General features: G+C 33.7%; 1 protein-coding gene and 1 long non-coding RNA gene across 5 annotated transcripts in view; one reads left to right on the forward strand and one right to left on the reverse strand.

Moving 5' to 3' along the window:
- The window catches only part of LOC140343497 (uncharacterized), a 77,362-nt gene extending 64,699 nt beyond the window's left edge, over positions 1-12,663 (reverse strand). For 2 of the 4 annotated variants that reach the window (XR_011923351.1, XR_011923353.1), the window contains exon 1: positions 12,250-12,663. This is a non-coding gene — a long non-coding RNA (uncharacterized lncRNA). Of the gene's footprint in view, positions 1-7,230; positions 7,584-12,249 lie in introns of those variants that run through there. The other 2 variants (XR_011923352.1, XR_011923354.1) reach the window with 2 other exon arrangements.
- A 1,032-nt stretch (positions 12,664-13,695) lies between these two features.
- ZIC3 (Zic family member 3) lies at positions 13,696-18,970 on the forward strand. The gene is made up of 3 exons (XM_072430905.1): positions 13,696-14,842; positions 15,818-15,981; positions 16,473-18,970. Exons 1-3 carry the CDS (start codon positions 13,870-13,872, stop codon positions 16,659-16,661), a joined length of 1,326 nt encoding a protein of 441 aa, XP_072287006.1. The 5' UTR covers positions 13,696-13,869; the 3' UTR covers positions 16,662-18,970.
- The last annotated feature ends 3,297 nt before the right edge of the window (positions 18,971-22,267 follow it).

Raw genomic sequence — 22,267 nt, forward strand, 5'->3', positions numbered from 1 at the left:
TTCATGCAAGTACTATTAAACTTTCCTTCTTTCCAGAAATGTGTCTTCAGAAGCACTGGGGCAGAGAAGAGAACATCAAAATAATTTGGCCCCGAACCAATGTAAAATATAGACTCGATATTTGTAATACTGCTCTGTGGCAAGGTCTCACTTCTGATATTGATGTTTTACTCTATTTGGATTCATAAAACTTGTTTTCCTTACAGAAACTTGAGCTGCACTGAGATTGCATATACAGTACAAAGCTGAGCCTATCTGTACATACATGCAACGGAGCTTTATTTTACTATTGCATCCCGGGCATTAGGGACACAATACATCAGGGGACCTATGGTCATTTTGACAACATCAGGTCATGATTTATTGTCACAAAACAAGCTGCAAAATTATCTCTGACTTTGGAGGACTAAGTTCATTATTTCTCTGTTCTTTCATGATTTGGAAGATTTGCCCGTGGCAATGTTTTTGGACTTCAGCACTGATCAGCTGAATTTGAAAATCCTTTTTGCATTATAGATGAATTTATTGTATATTCTTTGGTCTTTTATGGTTTAATAACACATATATTTTAATGAATGATAAAGATGCAGCAGTACAAGGGTTTGGACTGTGTCCTGTCCTTTCCCACTTCCAGTTTACACCCTTAAGGGTTTGCTACCCTGCCTCTCACGTCCTAACTCAAATGCAGTGCGTAGCATGCCAAGCAGAGCAATGACAATAATCAAGAGCAGAGTTATGGGGAAGACAGTACTAAGATGGTTCAGAATGTAGAGATGATGTACAATGTGACATTGGAATTATCACAATCCTTGCATAATATTTTATTGCTATGTAACTCGGGAAAGAATGCATAGACAATTAATATTATTAAAAACCCCAGAAAGACTTTGCTATTCCAAAACAAGGGCCCAGGACAGTTGCAACTCCTTCAACCTATGATCAGTTATTGAGTTCAAGCTAATAAACACATCATGTTAGTGGAATATGTAGAGCTCCAGAGGTATGTGACAGTATATTATATTTTAAGCTTTCTGGTAGCAAACTTTCAATTGCCAATTATATTAAAAATAGTGGCATATGCATATGAGTCAAAATCCCAAGCCCACTAAAAGTATTGTTAAAAAATATCTGTTGTTCAGGTACCTAAAAACAAGAAAACGACAGTAAAGTTGGTCATGCACATTAAGGTTCAAACACAATTAAATGGTCAGACAACCACACAAACTCTGGTCACCGGTTTTATATATATATATATATATAAATATATATATATATATATATCGATTTATATATATATATATATATTTATCTATATATATCTATATATATATATCTAGCAGCAGTACCCCTTGGGGGTACTTTTCCAAATCATTGCTTCTACTGCAACACTGACCCTGGTGATCCATATGATCTATTTCTTTCCAAGTAGAAGGGACATAACTGTTAATATCATGCAAACATGCCTTTATAATTAAAATGACCTTTTAAAACTCTCATTTTTAAAAACAATTTTCTCAGACAATTTGGATGAGCAATAGGCAGAAATCCACAGAAAAAACCCTGAAATGATCTTTTAATGATCTGACCACAGTATACTAATACTTTAATATAGACACTAGATTTTCTGCACCCAGGTGATCCTCTTGGCTGTAAATCTAGTATCACAACCTTGATACCAGTAAAACAGTGGTACATGATGTCTCATAAGCGATCCGCTATGCTGGCTCACTAAATAGCCGATCATTAGCTACAATTTGTGGTCCATTAGTGGGTCGCCGCCAGCTCCTCTTCCTTTCTCCATAGAACAGAACAAACTTTTGGCAATAGCCAACAATCTTTCTATACGTCACTTGTTTGTACCTACTGTCACTTGACAATTATTAAATGTTCGTGCATAGATTCAGCCAGTTCCTTACAAAAAATAATGGCAAATGGAAATAATAGAGTTTGGTGTCTAGGTGGAGCAAACATTTAATAATATTGCGCTGCAAAATACTTGAGTTTGATTGTCCCATCATTCAACATAAAATCTCAGTACCTGCATTAGAGCAATGAATAGCAGTAACAACACAGCAAGGTGACTTCCTAAAGGGGTTGTGAATGTTCTCTCAAAAATTGGTGTATATAATATTATCTCTTAAATTATCTAGTTACATGCAGATGCAATAAATAAGTGTTTGTGCTTCATGTGATTGGATAGTTAAAGAGGATTAGTCCACTTTTCTAAACTGTTTTTACTAAATCAGCCTCACCTTGTCTAGCTACAACCAGCTCATTTTTCAGACAACCTACCTTTGTTTTACTGGGAAATGCAAATTTCTATTTTATAAAAAGATGCATTATTTTGCTCTGCTGGTGAAATGAGTGGGTTAACTAAGAACACAATGTAAGCGAAAGACAAGTGAGCACACATACCTGTCACCACCAGGGTGCACACTAAAACAGGAGAATGCAAAACCCAGGTAACAGTACACAAAGCAAATTCACTTATTTTTGACATGTTTATTTTTTTGTCAGTGTTTGTACTTGGAGTGGACCTATTAGAAGCAATGCATGCAAAATCACAGGCAAGATTTCAGCAAGAAACTGTTCGAGAGAGTGGTTTGCTGCATTATGTTCTCCTAGTTCACAGCCCTAAAAGTGATAGCAAAAATGCATCAAAACATGCTTCAGTGTGATGTATAAAAGCACAGCAGGATGATGTGCTTTCAGGAAAGGGGCACCGTGATTGGACTGGGGATGGTTTGATTGACAAGAGCTTAGTTTAGTTGAGGGAAGACACGCAAACCTTCACAGCTTGATCTCTTTTCTAAAATATATCACACTATCCTTTGAAAAGTGCTGCACGATAGAAGAAAATAACATTCAACAGCCTGCTTTATAAATTAGAGACATTCTGTGCAACGCAGGCAAAATTAAATGAAATAAAAATGTTATCTTTTGAAAAAAGCAATAATTACATTTTTTTGTACATATATTTTTACAATAAAATTGGCATGCGTTAAAAAAATATATTTTACGCATAAGGCACATATTGCAAAAATCCATCTCAGGGGAAACTTTGAAGCCAATTCAGAGTAATGATTCTTCTTGTTGGATAATCCATGGAGTGGAATATTGTAGAGAAATGTGTTATGTTTGCTTTGAGAATGAAAGAGAGAAGTGTGTCTTCAATTATTATGTTTTTTATCAGTACTATATTTCATTTTTTCTGTCAAAAAACATGTGTGCATTGTCAGTATTCCTGCAGATAGCACATAGGGAGGCACCGTAGTAAACTCAGCTATTCTATTTTCATTTTCAAAGTAGTTAAGGTTGCTGGTCATGTGACTTGTGAAATAATAAAATATTACCCAATGCAATAAATTGATCCATGTTCTAGGCGTATGATATATATATATTTTTTTTTTTGGATATAATCATTTGTTTCATTTTTAATCAAAGGAATGCCAAGAAAAATGTGTTGCAGTGTGGTCAGGTTAATTTTTACAAGTGAGGAAAATTAGCAGATTAAATGCAAAAGTATGAAAAAAAAACAAAGAAACGTCAGATGTACTAAGATAGATTCCAATATGTCGCCCTATCTCTTTAAAGGGCTCATTGGGTCAAGGCGAAGGTCAGAGTGTCTTAGGTGTTGAAAGGAAATAGGTTTTATGATCTGGGCTAAATTTAAACAACAGAATAACGGGACTAACAGGATTAAAGTCAGACAAATACTAATTGACCAGTGTTGTCATTGTGAGTTGCGACTAATTAAAGCCCTTCAACTTCAGCTTTTTTTGTAAGGATTCATGTTTAATGACTGCAACTAAAAAGTAAAAAAAAAATGTAATATTATATAGAAAGTACAAATTACAATACCGTTCTATCTGTAAAATACTAAAATCTTTCTATATTAGAGGTAGAAGATCAGTGGCTAGGACATAAATTAAAGTTATGTATAAAGGTATCTTTCATAGTAAATAATCATATGTTAATGACTTAACTAAATTTGTTCTCTCTAAGACTTTCACAATTAAATGTGAATTGTTAGCTTTCGAATGGTTAAATTGCTTCACAATCTAATAGCAAGGTAGGTTCATTTATATGCAGTGATTTCCAGAAGCTACCTGCTGTTACTCACTTTGCTGGTTTTTCTTTTGTTCTGATTTACAATAGGGCAAAGGTGTCAGTCAACCAGAAAAAAAAAGTTTTGCACTTTGTTTTCTAAGAATCTAAAAAGTTACATTGGATAGTTTGTTTTCCACTGGTTAAACTTCTATTTTACAGATTTTATTTTAAATAAAAGACCTTTACAGAATTACTTTTATTACAACAACATTTTTGTATTAAGAAATTTATACTAGCCTAAAAATTAAAAGGTAAAATAATAAAATTGTACCTGATGAATGGGATTTTGGAATAAAAAAATACTACAGTGTAATGTTTTTTTTTACTATTACTGAAGTGTTATATAATGTACTTACATATTTAAAAAGCTGACACTTTTATTTCAGATGCAAAACCATCAATTAATATGTTTTATATAATTGATGTATTGTGCATTAATATACCTCAATTTTTATAAATATTTTAAAAGATATTTAATAATATAATAATTTAATAATAGTAATATTTTAATAGAATAGAATTAGAAAAAAATGCATTTACCAATAATAATTTTTAAAAGTAATAAGTAATAAGTTAATGATTTGAACATAAAAATATGCATATATTTATTTAGGGAATAATCTGCTGTATACAGTGTTTACATTATACAGAATATAGTAGGAGCAAGGGACTTCCTAACTTCAAATGCATTTTGATATTCATTTTACCTGCGATGTGTCTCCATGTGCTTTTTGCCATACGTATCCCTTTGTACAATCTAGAGGTATGGTACTTTCTGCAGTTTGTTTGCAAAAAAGCATTTTTGGTTCGTTTTACAAATTTTTTATGTTCATCCCTCTGGAAAATGCACATGCTGGAAACTACTGACAAACTTAGCTGCAACAAATAGGATTTGTTAAAATGCACCACGCAAAAATGATATTCAGGTGCAGTTTGAAGTGTGGGAGAGTATATCTATAGCGCAAATGTGTAGATTGACCACAAGCTGATGTTTTCTCTTATATCCTAAATGATGACTTTTTTAAAAAAAAAAATTCCCTCTAATTAAAAAGCAAATATACATTTGTCAACCTACTATAAAATTATTATCCGCATAATAAATTAACACACACAGAGATGAACACTAGCAGAGAAACATACCAACACCAGGGCAATCCTCTTTTTTGCTTGTACAAAAAATGTATGGTTTGGGTAAAAATGATATTATAACCCTTAAGTTACAATAGAGACGTAAAAGGGTTTAAAGACAGGAAAATGCAAAACTATTTCCATTAAAATGTGTAACCTTGTTGTATTCAGAAAGAATGTTGGCAAGTAATGAATAGCACACTAGATGCAGATTAATCTGCCTACTGGCTTCCTTAAATTTTTTTGAACACATACAAGTTTTTTAACTGACAATGGACCTAAGGGATCTCCACACCCATGAAAGAACAGCGCCGATTTTACTAGCACAAAAGCCAAGACTCTGGCACAAGTCTTGTACTTCTCTTGATGGAGAGACTTAGCCTGCTTTCCTGGGGGATTTCAACCTTTCATGCGCACAATCAGGCGGCTTACCACATGGTCCAAAGAAGACCTCAATTGCTCAAGGGACCCTTTTGATTGCTTATGTACGAGATTGTGTAGTTTTCTACCAGAACCCAGGTCATATGAAGTGGAAGTGAGCTACAACAGTGGAAAATTACTATCTAAGTTGACATATTTTGGCTAGAAAGCATTACTCTGTTTAACAAACAAACCAGATTTTTTAATTGTTTGGCCTGATCCAAAAAATCTTTGTGACAGAGTATAAGCAGTTACAAATGCTTCAACAAGCCACAAAATAAATAGTCAATAAATACGTTTTCTTTTCGTTTTTCTTTCTTTTTTTTTCCTTCTGTTATTTCTTTTTTTCTATCTTTTCTTTTCCCTTCTTCCTACCTTCATTCTCTTTTGCCTTGTCTTCCGTTTTTCATTCCTTCCAATCTTCCTCACTTCTTTCTTTAGCTTTCATTAGTACTCACATTCTCTTCCTTCCTTTCTCATTCTTGCTATCCTTATCTCTTAACCCATATACCCGATTTATAGTCATGGAACGAAACTGCAGCAGTAACCTGTAGCATTCAATGTGTTTCCAATTCGCTCCTATGAAGTGATTGGTAAGCAGTGTGGTCCAAAATGGTTCTTTTTTTATGTAATGCAGTTCTGTCTCTCTCCCTCTTCTTCCACAACTTAGTCCTAATGATTTTCTTAAGTCATCACAATTAAGAAACAATAATCTTGGATTCTACTTTAGGAAAACATGATGTTGCTACGTCATTACTGTCTAAAGAGCTGACACTTACCTATTCAATAAAAATCTTAGGCATGGCTGTGATCAACAAGGTACATATTGTACGTTATATATTCCCGACTTCACTATCTGCTGCCTTGGACTAGGTGGGTGGTATTATAGCTATTGCCACCCATTCCCCAAGTATTTTATAAAAGGTTTTACCAAAAAATGAAAAAGCTTCAATAATACAAATATATACTAGTCTTGGTAATAAAAGTAGTCTGTAAAATATGTTGGGCATTCAACGTGAGACAATGTAAAAATCACGTCTGATATATATATCCTTGTATAGTGACATTCAACACAGCTACATTAGCAACTATTTTATATATAAATCTTACTAACGTGTGTGTCTTTAGGGGCCTTTATGCTCTGGCACTTCCGTTAAGGGGAGGAACTAATCAGAATCATCAAATGGGTTTTGTAAAGTCTTGCACAATATACATTTATGTTATGCATGAGCAGGATGTTCAGAATTCTGCAAGGTAGCAATGTCTGGCTCCCGTACTTGTAGTATTGGAGCTACATCGTCCTTTCCAACCAGGACACCAATAATATACAGTTTCTATTTTCTCCCGTGTTTGCGTTGATATCTTTGGCAGCACTAATGGTCACATACAGCCCATCTTCATGCTGATATAATAAGTAATACATTGCATTCTATATTACATAAATTTATACAGAATTCAATGGCAGACAAAAATATTTCTGATGCATATTGCTTTTTAAATGATTTACTAAACAAAAGTGTCTTCTGATGAGTATATAATATATGCAGTTGTGTTTAAATTAAGATTCCCTACCTTTATTTGGATTGCATGCTCTTTCTGTTGAGGATATGGATTTACAACACACTGTTCACAATATTCAGTTCATGGTACTTTTGTCTAATGAACACAAATATACATATACGATCAGCAAACCTTGGTTTACTTTAAATAGCCGCCGTTTGAGTGGGCACAATCATAATACCTGTTCGGCTCTTTAAAGTAAACCTATTTGTCGGTCTAATAAAACTTAGGAATATCAGAAATTGCTTTAAAGAAAACTCCAAAGTTGTTATATGTTCTGGCACTGTAATAAGTCCTCAAAAGATTATATTTTGGATTGTTTTGCTTAGCCTGGCTCAGCTTCAGCATCCGTTTTGTTCCATGTAAGCATGTAAGAGTTAAATGAATCTCTTTTGATGGATCTATTATTTTCTTCAGCTCTTTGTGTGGTAGTCCTACATAGCTACATCCTTTGATTTGCTTTTTTTTGTACAAATTAAAAAAAGACAACACACACCCACAGGCTAAAACTGCTGTTTTGTTTCAACAATGGCCTTAAAAAAATCAGTTGTGTATGTTTTGTATATGCTTCTCTTGACCAACTTGGCCAAATCTCATATCAAAAATGATAGGCAATGAGAGAATTATTGCTTGGACTGTGCTTTCTCCTGGGCTCAGCTGATAAACTGTTGTAGCGCATGCGCAGCAAAATGCTTACTGCATTTTCTATGAAGAATAGAGTGTAATAGGTTGGCAATATTTTCCAGCATACTGGAAAACATTAGCAGCATTAGTAATCACCTTCATCTTCTTAGAAGTACTTTTCTGTTTTTAACACAGTTTACAGTCCACTTGTATACTAATCGGTAATATTGCTTTGATTTATCTTCCTAGAAGAGACATCTGGATATCTTTAGGTGAATCCCTGGGACTAGGGGTAACCATCTCCCCAGCTCAGCCCCCCAGTAGATGCAGCACATACCCAGTGAAAGCTCTGTAGAAAACGGGCTGATTGCTATCTGCACAAACATTTTCTAAAAATGAATACTTAATGTTGCACTTATATCTTTTTTAGCACTTACCATTCTAAATCATGAATATTACCATCATACATACACTCTAGTGTTGGTTTACCCAAAAAACACTTTGCTTAATATGAAATTCAAAAACACAATCATACTCAGACGTGTTGGCAAATTTTTGTGCTTGATATTGTCTGCTTTCCTTAGTTAACCCTTGCATGAGCCATTAGTCTCACAGCTCGGATGTGTCCCCCTGCTTGCAAATATCTGGCTGTGTATGGTCACTGGTGAGCTGGAAGCCATGTTCGAGCAGAAGCAGCATTAGCACAATTAAACTTTTGCATTGCTGCCAAGATCTGTTGGTACATATAATTTTCTTCATCTACTTCCCTATTTATTTCTCATATGTTCTAATTACTAAATAATCAAATAGTGTTTTTTCATAAATTATGAAAATATTAGATGCTAAATTATGAACATATGTATGTAGTAATTTCTGTATGAAACACAACTGTAGTGACATATTCACATTTTTAAATATATATATATATCATTACTGGATCTTAAAGCTACAGAAAATATTACTTCAACTGATTATACACTTTAAGAATATGCACATACGAGTTAATAGTATGATGCTTACATATTAAATATCAATATAACATTTATGTATCATGAATACAAAATTTGCAAAAAAAATTAAACACATAATAATAAAAAATGCAACAAATGAAGAAGACAGATGCTAAAAGATTGAGTGGATTTATGAAGCATTAAAATGGCCAGCTAAATCATGCTCGCTTCTTAAAGACAATTACGTTTCAAGAAAAAAAAAGTAATTCCCTGAATCTGATTGGTGTATTTGATGTGAACATAAGTGATGTGCGCATGGATATTGCAAAAGGTTACATCCTTTTTAAATCTGGAAAAGGTTAAAATGAAATATTTAAGTTAACTTATTGAGATTTTTTTCACAGAAGTGAATTATCAAACTGATATAGGTAAATATGTTATAAATGATTTAAAAGTTATAAAAATTGAATAAACATATATATTGTAAATGCAAATCTATGCATACTGCAAAGTGAGGAGGTTTTCTTCACACCTATTATTGTAGGTGAGCGGGCGGCGAGCTTAGCTGCCCTATGTTATGTATAAGTAACTTGGTGCTTGTGGATTCCCCTCAGGGCAAACATCCACTGAAAGGGTCAATAAACTGTGTGTCCCCCTCAAAAGAACCAGCACAATAAAAAGCACCCTCTAGGTCACAGGTCACCTCATCACTGATTGAGATATTCTCAACTTTCTTTTATTCTCAGCTAAACGTACCACACACACAAGAAACACCTAAACAAGAGCGAACCAGAGACGGTGCTTACGAGGAGGGGAATGTAGGAGGAAGCCATGTCATTTTAAGAGTTGAACCACAACCATCAGCAGTCATTGCTTTGAACAAGTTAAAGACTTTATCATATAATATTAAAGGTATTATAAATTTTTATTTTATTACGGCACTGTCACATGCTGAAAACATACCGATATAGACCTAAATCCTTTGATATAAGAGACTGTGTTGTCTGCCTAAAAGACAAAGCACATTAGATGGATTTAAAATATTTAGCACATCCATGTAAGCCTTTAATATTGCAGCTAATATTCCAATGACTCTGCTATTTAGTCATGTACTGTCCTAGTATCTGTTCCCAATACCGAGTAGAAAAGGCTTTGAGAGACATTTAATAATAAACACCAAAAAGCATCAAATATGATTTTACTTTTTTTCCGAAGCAATATACTATATTTATTAGCCAATATGCAATCCTTGTGTATCTTGAATATAGATATAATATTTCAAGATAACCACCTAACACACACCAGATGTTAGCCATAGAGTGGACATAAGCCTTTTAGTGTCAATTGGCAACATTATGATTGAAGATTTTTACGTAATCCATCAGATTCATTTTCCACTTCAAGGGAGGCTTCCATACTGTTTAATTACCTACGTATTTTCCCAGCAAAGCAGAGGCTTTTCTTTTATTTTTTCAGCCTTATTCATCAGATATATTGTAAATCAGGGAAGGGTCTCAATGTTGTTTTCAGAAACAATACTAGCTGTTTGATAGATGTACATTAGGTAGGCCCGAAAGGTTGTCTCAGTTTTACCTCCGGAGTCCTCTAACCACAAAGGACCTAATGATCAGCTTTATTGACTGATATATTTATCCGTGGTATTTATTTTACTTGAAAGAAGCTGTGGTGTACAAGGTCATTTATCAGGCTTCCCTTTTTTGGAGCTCATCTCGTGGTTGACTAATACCTCTCCGCTGCCTCCCACACTCTTGTTCTATGTCTCTCTCCTTCTCTTCGCTCTTTATAGATTGACCCATAGACAGTAAGTGAATGTTAAGCACCAAGAGTAAGTGTCCACATTCTGTTAGAACGTCCAGATTTCTTTGTAGGACAAAGTTTTTTTTTTCTTTTTTCAGCAGAGTCATTCCTCTCGCTTTCTCTTGTCACCCAAAGCCCTGTTTACTTCAATATGTCCCTTCGAAGTTCAAGTGTACATGTGATTAGAATGAACTGATTGACACTAACAATGAAAATGTCTCATTTGTTCCCAGTTTGTCTTTAATTATTTCACAACCACAATGTGTTTACGAATGAACTAGTCATATACACATAAGTCCCTAGATTTAGAATGATGAATAGTATATATAATTATTAGAAAATGTATATATATATATATATATATATATATATATCACCATGATTCACAATAAATTCACTAAAAATTCATTTTTCTGCCATAATATATTTATGCTTTTCATACGTTTCAACTATCAGATTTTGTATAAAGTGTCTTTATCCTTTACATATGTACAATAATACTTTCATGGTGATTGCTAATGTACACATACAATCCACAAGGATTTAGAAAAAAAAAATCTTTTTTGTAAAGCATTGGTATAAATGATAGCATTTCATAATAAAGCATGCATAATATATTCATGTATATAACATGTACAAAGCATTGTATGTCGATTACATGAATGGCGATGTTCCAAATGTTTAGATTTATGCATTAACCTTTTTTTTTATTATAGCAAACTTGAATATATATATATATATATATATATATATATATATATATATGGTTTCTATCGCTCTGGCTATTTCAATGTGTCTTACAAAAGTTTACATACCAAAGCATGCATTTTATATTTAAATAAGTGTTTATTTTTACACAAAGGACTTCACACATCTGGATAAATTTACCTCCCAGAAAGGGGAAGACACTGTGTGACAAAACACCACCATATTCAGCTGCAGTTTTTTCTCTGTTTAACAAGAAATTAAAGAGTACTGTAGTAGAGCTTCAAAAATAAAAGAAACAGACGTTTGGACGGCTGCTAAGGCTTTGAAAACAGTAAAGGCCATTTATCCATACTGGTTGCAAGATGACAACTTCACAGACTCCTGACAATATATTCTCACTTGACGGTCTAATTAAATTATGTCCTTTTTCTGTCACAGACAACATATGCCTAAGCTAATGAATTATCTCATCAAAACAATGTTGAGTGTGTACCCAGCCACATAAACAGGTAACAAAAATCAGCAATTTGCTTTGGAACAGGCCAATAAAGTACTGAAAGGGGAAATGTTTGAAAAACTTTGCTGACACCTATGAAAGAACAAGAGAATCACCATAAACCTTTGCGGCTTTCTATAGGAGTCTCTGTGACTAGGGGGGCATTTGAAATGTACTGCATTCACCAAAGGAACATCAAAGCCTAGAACTGCATTGGGATAAGCTTTGCGTCCATCAAAAAAAAAAAAAAAAACCCAAGTTCCCAAGCATACAAGCTACAAATGCAGGTTCTCGTGTAGTCCAAAAAAATAAGATCTCTACATCTCTGCCTTATCCTTGAAGACAAGCTACACCACCGCCAAGACTAACAAACATACAGTAAACTAGGCTTAAACGCAGTTTAAGATGCAACGATTTAAGACAAGAGGGACTCACCTTTCAACTTTTAGTGTGTTCTTGTTGGATGTGTAGCATGAATTTTGATTGGTTTTGATGGGACATGGCATTAGTAGTGAGGCTGATTTTTATAGGGGTGGGGTTTTTTCTTTTTTTTTTTTTTTTTTGCAAAACTCTAAAATAAAGAATGTGAACTCTTTCCTGGGGCTGATTGGGGGGAAGGATGTGAAAAGACTGCAGTTATAAAGCACTGCTTGAAGCAGTCTCTCAATGCGTCTCTGAACTTGATCAGATTTTATGTTTCCTGCAGAGAGACAGCGACAATCCTGTGAAAGTGGCTCAATAGACAGACTTTTGGGCTCAGCAAATCTCAGGATATTACAATTACGGCCATCTTTCTCTCTCTCTTTTATTCTCAATCTTACTCCCTATAGTTCTTTGCAAATGCTTTCCCATACAGAAAAGGACGGAATTTATAGAGCTGTCTAAAGCTTATAATCATTGCTAGACTAATGCATTATTTTTTTAAAAACCTTTTCTCTGTGTCTTAGTGATGGTTATATGATAAAAGTATTGTGTGATCATATGCATTTTTTTCCTAATAAAACTTCTCTGTGAAGTTTTAAAATCCTAACTCAGAAAACAAACACAACAGGGATCCTCACATTCTTCTTTGTCTTCAGCAGGCTGTTAACTCTTTACTTCTTTTTGTCACTGGGGAAAAATTAGGGGTCATAAACAGCAAATCAAACCAAGTTTTTCGCTATGCATTTCGTACAAAAAATAAATGTTAATAATAATAAATTAAAATAAAGTACATTTAGCTTTGCAGATCTGTACAATAATACTATGGCATTGTTTATCATAAATTTAAATCTCAATAAAATAAAATATGAATAAACTCTATGATTGAGAATTTAAAGCAACAGGACAGTTGAAATACAAGCTACAAATAAAGCACAGATATTGTTAAAGCTACAGTACAAAGAAAATAAAATGATGAAAAAACCCTCACGATTTAGGATATGAATGTATTGTATTATTTTTTTTTTTAGTGAATGGATACAGAGTATCTTAAACAGGATCACTGATAGATAACATTTTATAGACCGATCATGGTTTGCGATGCTTAGAAAGGTGGGTAGCGGCATCCCTAATTAAAGGGATCTTGCAGACAAATATTTGGGCTTTTCTTAATCCATTAACACATGCATCTCTGGAAAACCGGTCATATATATAATTTCTATATATATATATATATCATTTGCAGCAGCAGAAGGGTTAAGCTTACCTGCAAATACTAAACCTGAGTAGACCAATCAGGGCATAGATATTAGTAAGGCTGCCATATTCAATGCTAAACTCTGTCAATCAAGAGTTCACAGGCAAATGGGTGCCTGGGGCTGGGCTCGCATGACACTCCCCCAGCTGAGTTTCTATTGGTGCTATTCAGACTGCCTCCTGAGTTGGTTTATGTGTGAGGAGTGAGTGATTGACTTTATCAGTCCAAGGACATTACTCTGTTGGAGAGGGTGAACTGTTTCCTGGATTTCTACAAGCAAAAGGAATAAAAGCAAAACTTATTTTTTTTTCAGTGCTTCTGCATGAACTGCATCTTGTGTTGACCATTCAAAAAGTCTGCATTGCTCAGGCTCATTCATGACGATGCTACTAGATGGAGGACCTCAATTTCCCACACTGGGAGTTGGAGGGTTTGGGACATCTCGCCATCATGAAATGTCCAACCGAGATGCTGGCATGGGGCTTAATCCATTTGCTGAACCTTCACATGCTGCGGCTTTTAAGCTCAGTCCAGCCAGTCATGATCTTTCCTCAAGCCAGAGCTCAGCTTTTACCCCACAGGCATCTGGATATGCCAACGCGCTTGGGCACCACGCTGGGCAGGTGCCATCTTATGGAGGTGCTGCTTTTAACTCTACTAGAGATTTTCTTTTTAGAAATCGGAATTCTGGAATTGGAGATGCCTCCTCACCAGGGGGTCAACATGGACTTTTTGCCAGCCACGGTCCCCCTGGAATAACCGAACCACCAGGACACCTCATCTTTCCTGGACTCCACGAACAAGGCGGCAGCCATACATCACCCAATGGACATGTGGTAAATGGACAAATGCATTTAGGTCTTAGAGGAGACATCTTTGGACGTCCAGATCCTTACAGAGCGGTGCCCAGTCCCAGGACAGATCATTATGCTGCTGCCCAGTTTCACAACTACAACCACATGAATATGGGCATGAATGTGGCCGCTCATCATGGCCCAGGGGCATTTTTAAGATATATGAGGCAACCCATCAAACAAGAATTATCCTGCAAGTGGCTAGAGGAATCACCAATGAACAGACCGCAAAAAACCTGCGATAGGACATTCAGCAGTATGCAGGAGCTGGTTACACATATGACAATGGAACATGTTGGGGGACCAGAACAAACTAATCACATTTGCTACTGGGAGGAATGTCCTAGGGGAGGAAAATCTTTTAAAGCAAAGTACAAACTAGTTAATCACATAAGGGTTCACACTGGAGAAAAACCCTTTCCATGCCCTTTTCCTGGATGTGGGAAAATCTTTGCACGATCAGAAAATTTAAAGATCCACAAAAGAACTCATACAGGTACGTGACTGGATATTTTATTTATATATATATATCTATATATATATATATATGTATAAATGTTTTTTTCAAATGTTTTTAATTTAGGCCTGCATTTGAAAAGCTGTACAGCATTATCATTTTTACATTGAAACTGACTTTTTTTTAACCTACTGTTATTTAAATGTATAGGTCTGCCCTTAAAAATCAGACCATGACAATAAACAAAACAGAGTTGATTAGTTTAAGACAATATTATTAGCATTTTCTGCTTCCTTCTTTGTTGTCTTGTCTTTTGCATGCAATGAACAAATAAGAGTTTGTTGAGTGGGATTCACTTCCAAAGCAGTTTGGTTCCTTGCATACTGTTAAGTAAACTATAGAAATGCTAATTAAATCTCATTTTCACTCACTTCCTCCCTTTTTTTTTTTACTCTTGATTGGCACATCTCCTAATTAAAGCAGTGATACTTTTGTCAAAGTATTTTTATTTGGAATCCTGTGTTTAATTAAACTCTTTGCAAGCAAAGTAAGTTTAGGAAGAGCAGGATATTCATTCCTGCCCTCATATAGCACGTCTGGAAGGAATGCTTGCCTTGACGTCTTAAACCGATTTAATTTGTTAAAAGACATTGTATTGAGACTAGGAAATGTGTGTATAGTATTCCTAAAACTTTGTGCTTACATTGCTATTATATTCAAATCAAAATGAAATGTAATATATCTGAAAAATGGCGGTTTAACCCCATATTATAGGACTTGTAAAGGTATCTCCCAGCATTCTATGAAACATCAGCTTGGCTTGTTAAATATTTCAACATGATATGCAGATAACGTATGGGAATATTTAGCAAGGAAATTGTCCAGTCTGGGCCAGCAATGTGAATTTCATTAGGAGGAATCCAAAGGGGCGAACCTGTAAAATGTAGACCAGCAATGGCTGGAATTATATTCTGAAGCTCCATCTAAATAACATTCACTATATCCTTCCATCAGGTGAGAAGCCCTTCAAGTGTGAGTTTGAAGGATGCGATCGACGGTTTGCAAACAGCAGCGACAGGAAAAAGCATATGCATGTGCATACATCAGACAAACCTTACATCTGCAAAGTATGTGATAAGTCCTACACACATCCCAGCTCTCTAAGGAAACATATGAAGGTATTCAAGTTATTATATTATTACTGAAAATTTATTACGTGGTGTTGTAATTGCTTGTTAATTATTTAAAAAAAATATGCATTTTACAAATTATAAAAACAAAATAAAATGGCATGCATGGTTATATTTTGCTGAAATTATAGTATTTCAGATTTAAGAAAAGTATTTTATATGTTGCATATTCTTGTTACAGATAGATAATGTAGATATTTGTTTATTCATAATATCCTACGAAATGCTATTTTGTTAAAAGATATTTTATAACATAAGTAATATCTTTTACAAAAAGTACCCAGTTATATCATCATTTTTAAAATAGGCTAATTGTTATGGATTTAACATTACTGGATTTAAATTGATCCTGTTCCAAGGGCCTAATGTGTATACACGTGTGATTATTATTATTTTATTTTTTTACAAAGCCCCAACATTTTGACACTTTTAAAGGAATTATGAGTGTAATTATTTTTTTTTTTCTTGTTCCTGCTTAGGTACATGAATCTCAAGGGTCTGATTCATCGCCAGCTGCCAGCTCAGGTTATGAATCTGCCACCCCACCAGCAATGGTATCTGCCAGTAGTGAGGAAACTTCAAAAACTACTTCAGCAGTAATTCAGACTAACAGCAACACTCACAATCCAGGATTACTTCCACCTAATTTTAACGAGTGGTACGTCTGAAAACATTATTTACAAAGGCACAATCATGCTCAATTAATGGACCAAATGAAACTTAGTGACCAAGCTGGTTGATCTTCCAGGATGGTGATGACGTTTATGACACAAACAACAGTATAGGGCTTTGTTTTGTAATCTGAATTTACCCTGGAAGTTTTGTTTTATTCCTAAAGAAGGCCGTGGACTAATTTTTGTCCTATTCTCAGGATCTGAAAACATATTTTGGCATTACATTCCTTATCTCTTACTTTTCTTTCATTTTAACAACATTACATTTTTATTTTCCTAAACAAACTATAGAATGGTTCTTAAATGGTGTATTTAACAGAAAAAAAAAATCTTTACACCTTTACGGTGATTGTTAAAATCTCACATTCTTAAACAGTGCCAAAGTCTTGTTATGTCTTGAACTTTCTCAAAGCATTACACTTGTGAATGTATTCCTTGTCTGATAGGGTCAAAGCTGTTGTTGGGTATATTTTCAGGATGGGACGTGTGTTCATTCACAGATTGTGACCATTTAGTATACAGTTGCCTTTTGTAAGAACTTTTGTAAATATATCCATGATGCCATATTTATCGTTTGTAATTTAATTATTGATACAAGTGCCGGGAACTGAACAATATTTATGAAAAAAAAAGTTTTCTAACAAAACTCTGTATAGCTTTTGGTTATAACTGCTTTAGCATTAAAATTTATTGTTTTGAAAAAAAAAAGTTTTAATTTGTCTAGCAAATTTGTTTCTGTTTTTTTATCATTGTTATATTATCTTTTGATGTTACTTTTAAAAAAGCCTATTGTAGATTTGTGTAGCTGTTTAGGCAATTAAGATATATATCAAAAACATGTCAGAATAGCTAATATTTATTTTAAGTGGTAGATGTAATACATTTACCCTTCCCAATCTTTCAAGCAAATCAAAGATATCTAATCAATTGATTTGGGTACCTCGACATCTCTATCTGATGCATCAAAGTGCTATTCTACAGAACAAAATACTGCGAGTTTGAGGTGTAGTTTTTTTTCAAAAACAAAATGCTTTGTATCTTGCCTGTATAAAAATACCCAATATGTTTCGTTATTAATAAATAACAATATACTAGCTATATGCCATGTACATTGGAGGCCCTAAGCACCTCAAGAAGAGAATTTATTTTATTTTTGGATGTTTTAGCTGCAAAGAAAATGCCACTAGTTAGATCATTTCAGCTGAATGCTTTCTGAAGAGCTATTCTGCAAAATCCTTTTTGCTGTATAGCAGTTCAGTAATAAAGAGACAAGACATTGAACAAAACAACATTCGTATTTTCGTCTACCATGTCCTGGAGTAAATAACATGTAGACATATTGGGGCTGAGTTATTAAAAGAGTCATTTTTTCTTCTTTGCCAATTTCAGTCTGGCTCAGGAAAGTTTCTTTCTTTTTATATTTCCCTCTATGCAATTTGAAATGATCATATGATCAAGATTTGGATGCTGCTTTAGTAAATGATCATATTTTTTTTATTGTATACTGTACATGGTTATCATTGGCTTCCATTGATCATATTTTTGTAGGTGATCAATTCCAGTCTATCTGTTTGCAGTTGTGAGCTACTGGGAATTTTTTGGTTATATAAAATCTTAACCTTTATTTTGCTGTTGAACCGAACTGTTTTTGTTGTTTTTCTGTGTGTCCCCCATCCTTTGACTCCACCTCTTTACACTGCTAAATCAGTAGCTGAATACTGAAAATATGACAATGCAGAATGTTTTTTTGTTTTAACTATTGCACGGCAAAGCATAAAAAACCCAGAAAATTCTATGCTTTTATTAACTGGTCTGTTGATTATCAGGATGGTGACTATCTCTTTCTGCTATAAATAATGATACACAATCCTATGCTTGAAACATGAATGGAAATAGGCAAAATGGCTTCAATAAAAAGTAAGTAGCCAGTAGCCTGTAAGCAAGGTGAGGGCCACCATGTGTAGTTCCTGTAACTATCCAGATATGTTGTATGTGTATTGCAAGTAGACAGAACCACATTATTTTCTAATTACCATTTATCAATCATAGACTACTGAAAAAACTAAAAATACCAAAAACAATGATTAATCTTTCTGGCTCCCTAAAATGATGAAAACATTCAATGAATTAATAAAAATTTAAAAATTACTTACGATGGCATCTTGAGTGCAAAAATGTTTTTTGCTATTCATAAAGTTAGAATATTGTTTCTAGCAAAACCATTACCTTTATTCTAGTATTTAATTTTGGGTTGCCTAATTAACCTGTGCTTGGCTTGATCCAATATGAAATGATGTGCAAGGAATTGATCTTGTTCTTGCAAATAACTCTGTATGTACTTACGTGAATATATAATTATACAGAATATATGCTTATATAGAAGCTAAGACAGAAAGAGAGAGGGAGCATCTCCCCTAAAGTATATATATATATATATATATATATATATATACTGCAGTATCTGCTCATCAAGAAATAGAAAATCATTTCCAATCTAGACCTTTAAGCGTACTGCAGATTTACAAAATAAAATGAAAACCTGAGATAGATCAAACATGTCTATATACAAAGTTGTATTCCAGTTTCCAGTTTTTACCGGATTGTTACAAAATTTTAAATGATTGGCTCATTACCACATTAGGACTTTAGTGGCTCCAAAGAACAGCAGGGTTCTAACTATGAAAAGATCATAATGGCTTCATGCTTTTTGATGTTTTGTATAAGAAGTACTGTTACATTTACTTTGCTTGTTTTATTCCTTCATGAGCCTATGCTATGAAAATTATTTCAGTAAAAAAAAAAAACATAACCGCATCCAATGAATCAGTGGACAATGAATCAGTTATTATATGACAATAGGCCTAAATCTCAAAGCTTTAACACCAGCCATGTGACTGTAATTTTTATATTTCATTGGACATAAAAAGAACCTTTTTTTAGAGAAACAAGGAAACTTATCTTTGTAAGCTTTGTAAAAAAAAGCTACTGTAGACAATGATAGATAATTAGGCGATATATAGATGGACAACAGGATTTAATAATTTATTGGTGTATATATATGACTAGAAATACTTAAAGTTGACCATGTGCATAATTATATATCGGTAGAGTGATGTTAGCGGTACAAAACTTTCAAATGATTATTATTCACCGCATACCTATGTCCATATATATTTATATATGGTTTCTTTTGGGATTATTTTCGGGCTAGACGCTTTATAATAAACACAGGCCTAAATATCTGCTTGATAGTGCTGCCATTCAAAGGCTACTCTCACGCCCTGTTGCTGCGTAGTGTGATGATTCATAGCAGCGCTGGGCCTCTCTGCTCTCAGCTTCTGAATATGCTTAAACTGTACAGAAGCCTTTCATCTCCACAACACCGGAAGGGAAACGCGATTGGCTCTTTTTTTTCCCTGTCTCCAAAGATTTTGGTACAGTTTGCTAACTTGCTTATGATCTTCGTATTCCTCCTTCTTTTGAAATCTATAACTTCTGCAAAACAAAAATGCTTTCTTTTTTTTTTTTGGTGAATTTTTATGCAATACTCTGTGAATGTGCCTTTTGTAACGAATAATGTGGAACCATTGTAGAAATGTCATTTTGTTGCTCCTCTAGGAAGATGATTTGTCAAAATTAATAGCAATTTATATTTATTGATTTAGAGATAATTGGATTGATTTACTAAAAGAGAACACTTACTCGGGCTCTGCCGCCCTGTATTCAATTTAATCTTTTAGTCAATGTCAGCAGATTTTTAGAAACACAGAAATTCCACTGCATGTGAGATAATAGGATTTTTTAACCAAACTATTGTAAAGATATTTTTATCGTGAATCAGAACAAATATGTTTTATATAGCCAGACACAGCAATTGATTGTGTGTGTGTCTACAGATACAGAATAATTGTGAGCAATATTATTAAAATTTCCTAAAATATATATATATAAAAAGGACTAATAGTAAAAGTTTATATGCACCCATACAAATAATATATGTATTTAATAATTTTATCATGTATTGTTGTTTTTTATTATGCAGCACTTTGCATAGTCATAGTCATACCACTAACAGCCCTACTATAGTCATAGTCCAATGTCCCTAACATAGTGAAGTTTTGGGAGAAACCAATTAACTCATTTTGTTTTGTGAAAAATAACACCATGCTTGATGAATGTGAGTTTGTAAGATGAGATATTTTATCTAAGAGAATGCTATTTAGTTACAGATTTATTTTGCACTAAAATCATTGTATTTTTCATTGTTGCTGGTCATCCTAAATTAAGCTTTATAGTAAGAATTACCAGACTTCATGAACAAATGAAAAACGCTCTTGGTGTTTTATGTTTTTTGTAACTTACGTTTAATAAGGTTTCCAGTGCAATGCATGTGGGACTGTGAAATGACAATTTTGTAGTGTTGATGTTATACTTGGAACTGTATAGAAGATACTGATTGGTTTGGTCTGTAATGGAATTGCAGTGTTGGGGATCACAGTTATGATGCTTCACTTTGGATTAAAACATGGAACCCCTGTCCAGTTTAATTTTGTGCTAAAACCAAAACCAAGTGCAGTCTATACATTGCTAGAAGCTAATCTGTGCAGACTCTAAACCTATGCTTGCTGACATATACAAAACCACTAAATATAGGAAAGACTGCTTTGTTTGTCTATAGAAATAAATAAATCAAAAAATAAAACAAGGAGATCTGACTGTACACTCCCTTACTTAGGGTAATTTATTAATATACGAACATGCATCATCTTTTCGAATGATTTATGTTCTTAGTTATGTGAAGTTCTGCTCAAAGATTTGTAAATAGTTGTGTCTTTATGAAATACCTTGATATTTTTACTTGCAGTAGTCCATAGTAAGTAACAATCATTAGTTACAAGCTCTAGCAGATGTTTAATGTATTTTGACTAATGACATGGCGGTGATTGCTACAAGTTAAGGCAGACTGCTGTTATTTGCATACGTTTAGCACGGTAAATATTTTAATATATACTGCTATGTGCCTCTGAAATATCTATCTATACTGGGATGGCATGACTTATTTTTACTGTATGTTACTGAGCACATTAAGAAATGCCATCTCTTTTAAACATAAGTGAAGATTAATTTAAATAGCTTATTGATTATACATGCATCTGTGACATTGAAGTAAATTCCTATGTAATTTTTTTTTTAAAATATGTGTTTATTTTTAAAAAATATTTATTTACTTTATTCACTAAAAACTTAAAATAAAAAAAACTGCCATAAAACAAAAGTATTGTCAAATACAAAATAAAAAACCTAAATGCTGATAGACAAAATGTATACCTAAGATACCTTTTAATTTTAATGCAGAAACAGATACTTCAAGATTCCACTACAACTCATCATAAGTGGTATGGTTGGTTTGGTTATGTGATTTTTTAATGGGGATTGATTAATACTTTTTTCATTAAAGAATATTTTAGGTAGAAGAGTATGACCAGAAAAGTAACTGGATGCAAGGATGGAAAATATTGGCTATGTGTGGAATGGGGACAGTTACAAATGATGGCCTCCATGCATTGTTTAACTTGCTTTGGCTATTTGGAAAATGTTAG

This window comes from Pyxicephalus adspersus, chromosome Z, assembly GCF_032062135.1.
Source record: "Pyxicephalus adspersus chromosome Z, UCB_Pads_2.0, whole genome shotgun sequence".
NCBI classification, from domain to species: Eukaryota; Metazoa; Chordata; class Amphibia; order Anura; family Pyxicephalidae; genus Pyxicephalus; species Pyxicephalus adspersus.

Coding starts and splice junctions, on each gene's coding strand:
- ZIC3 (XM_072430905.1), top strand. CDS start 13,870: ATGACGATGCTACTAGATGGAGGACCTCAATTTCCCACACTGGGAGTT. Junction 14,843..15,817: donor CCACAAAAGAACTCATACAG/GTACGTGACTGG, acceptor TCCTTCCATCAG/GTGAGAAGCCCTTCAAGTGT. Junction 15,982..16,472: donor CTCTAAGGAAACATATGAAG/GTATTCAAGTTA, acceptor GTTCCTGCTTAG/GTACATGAATCTCAAGGGTC.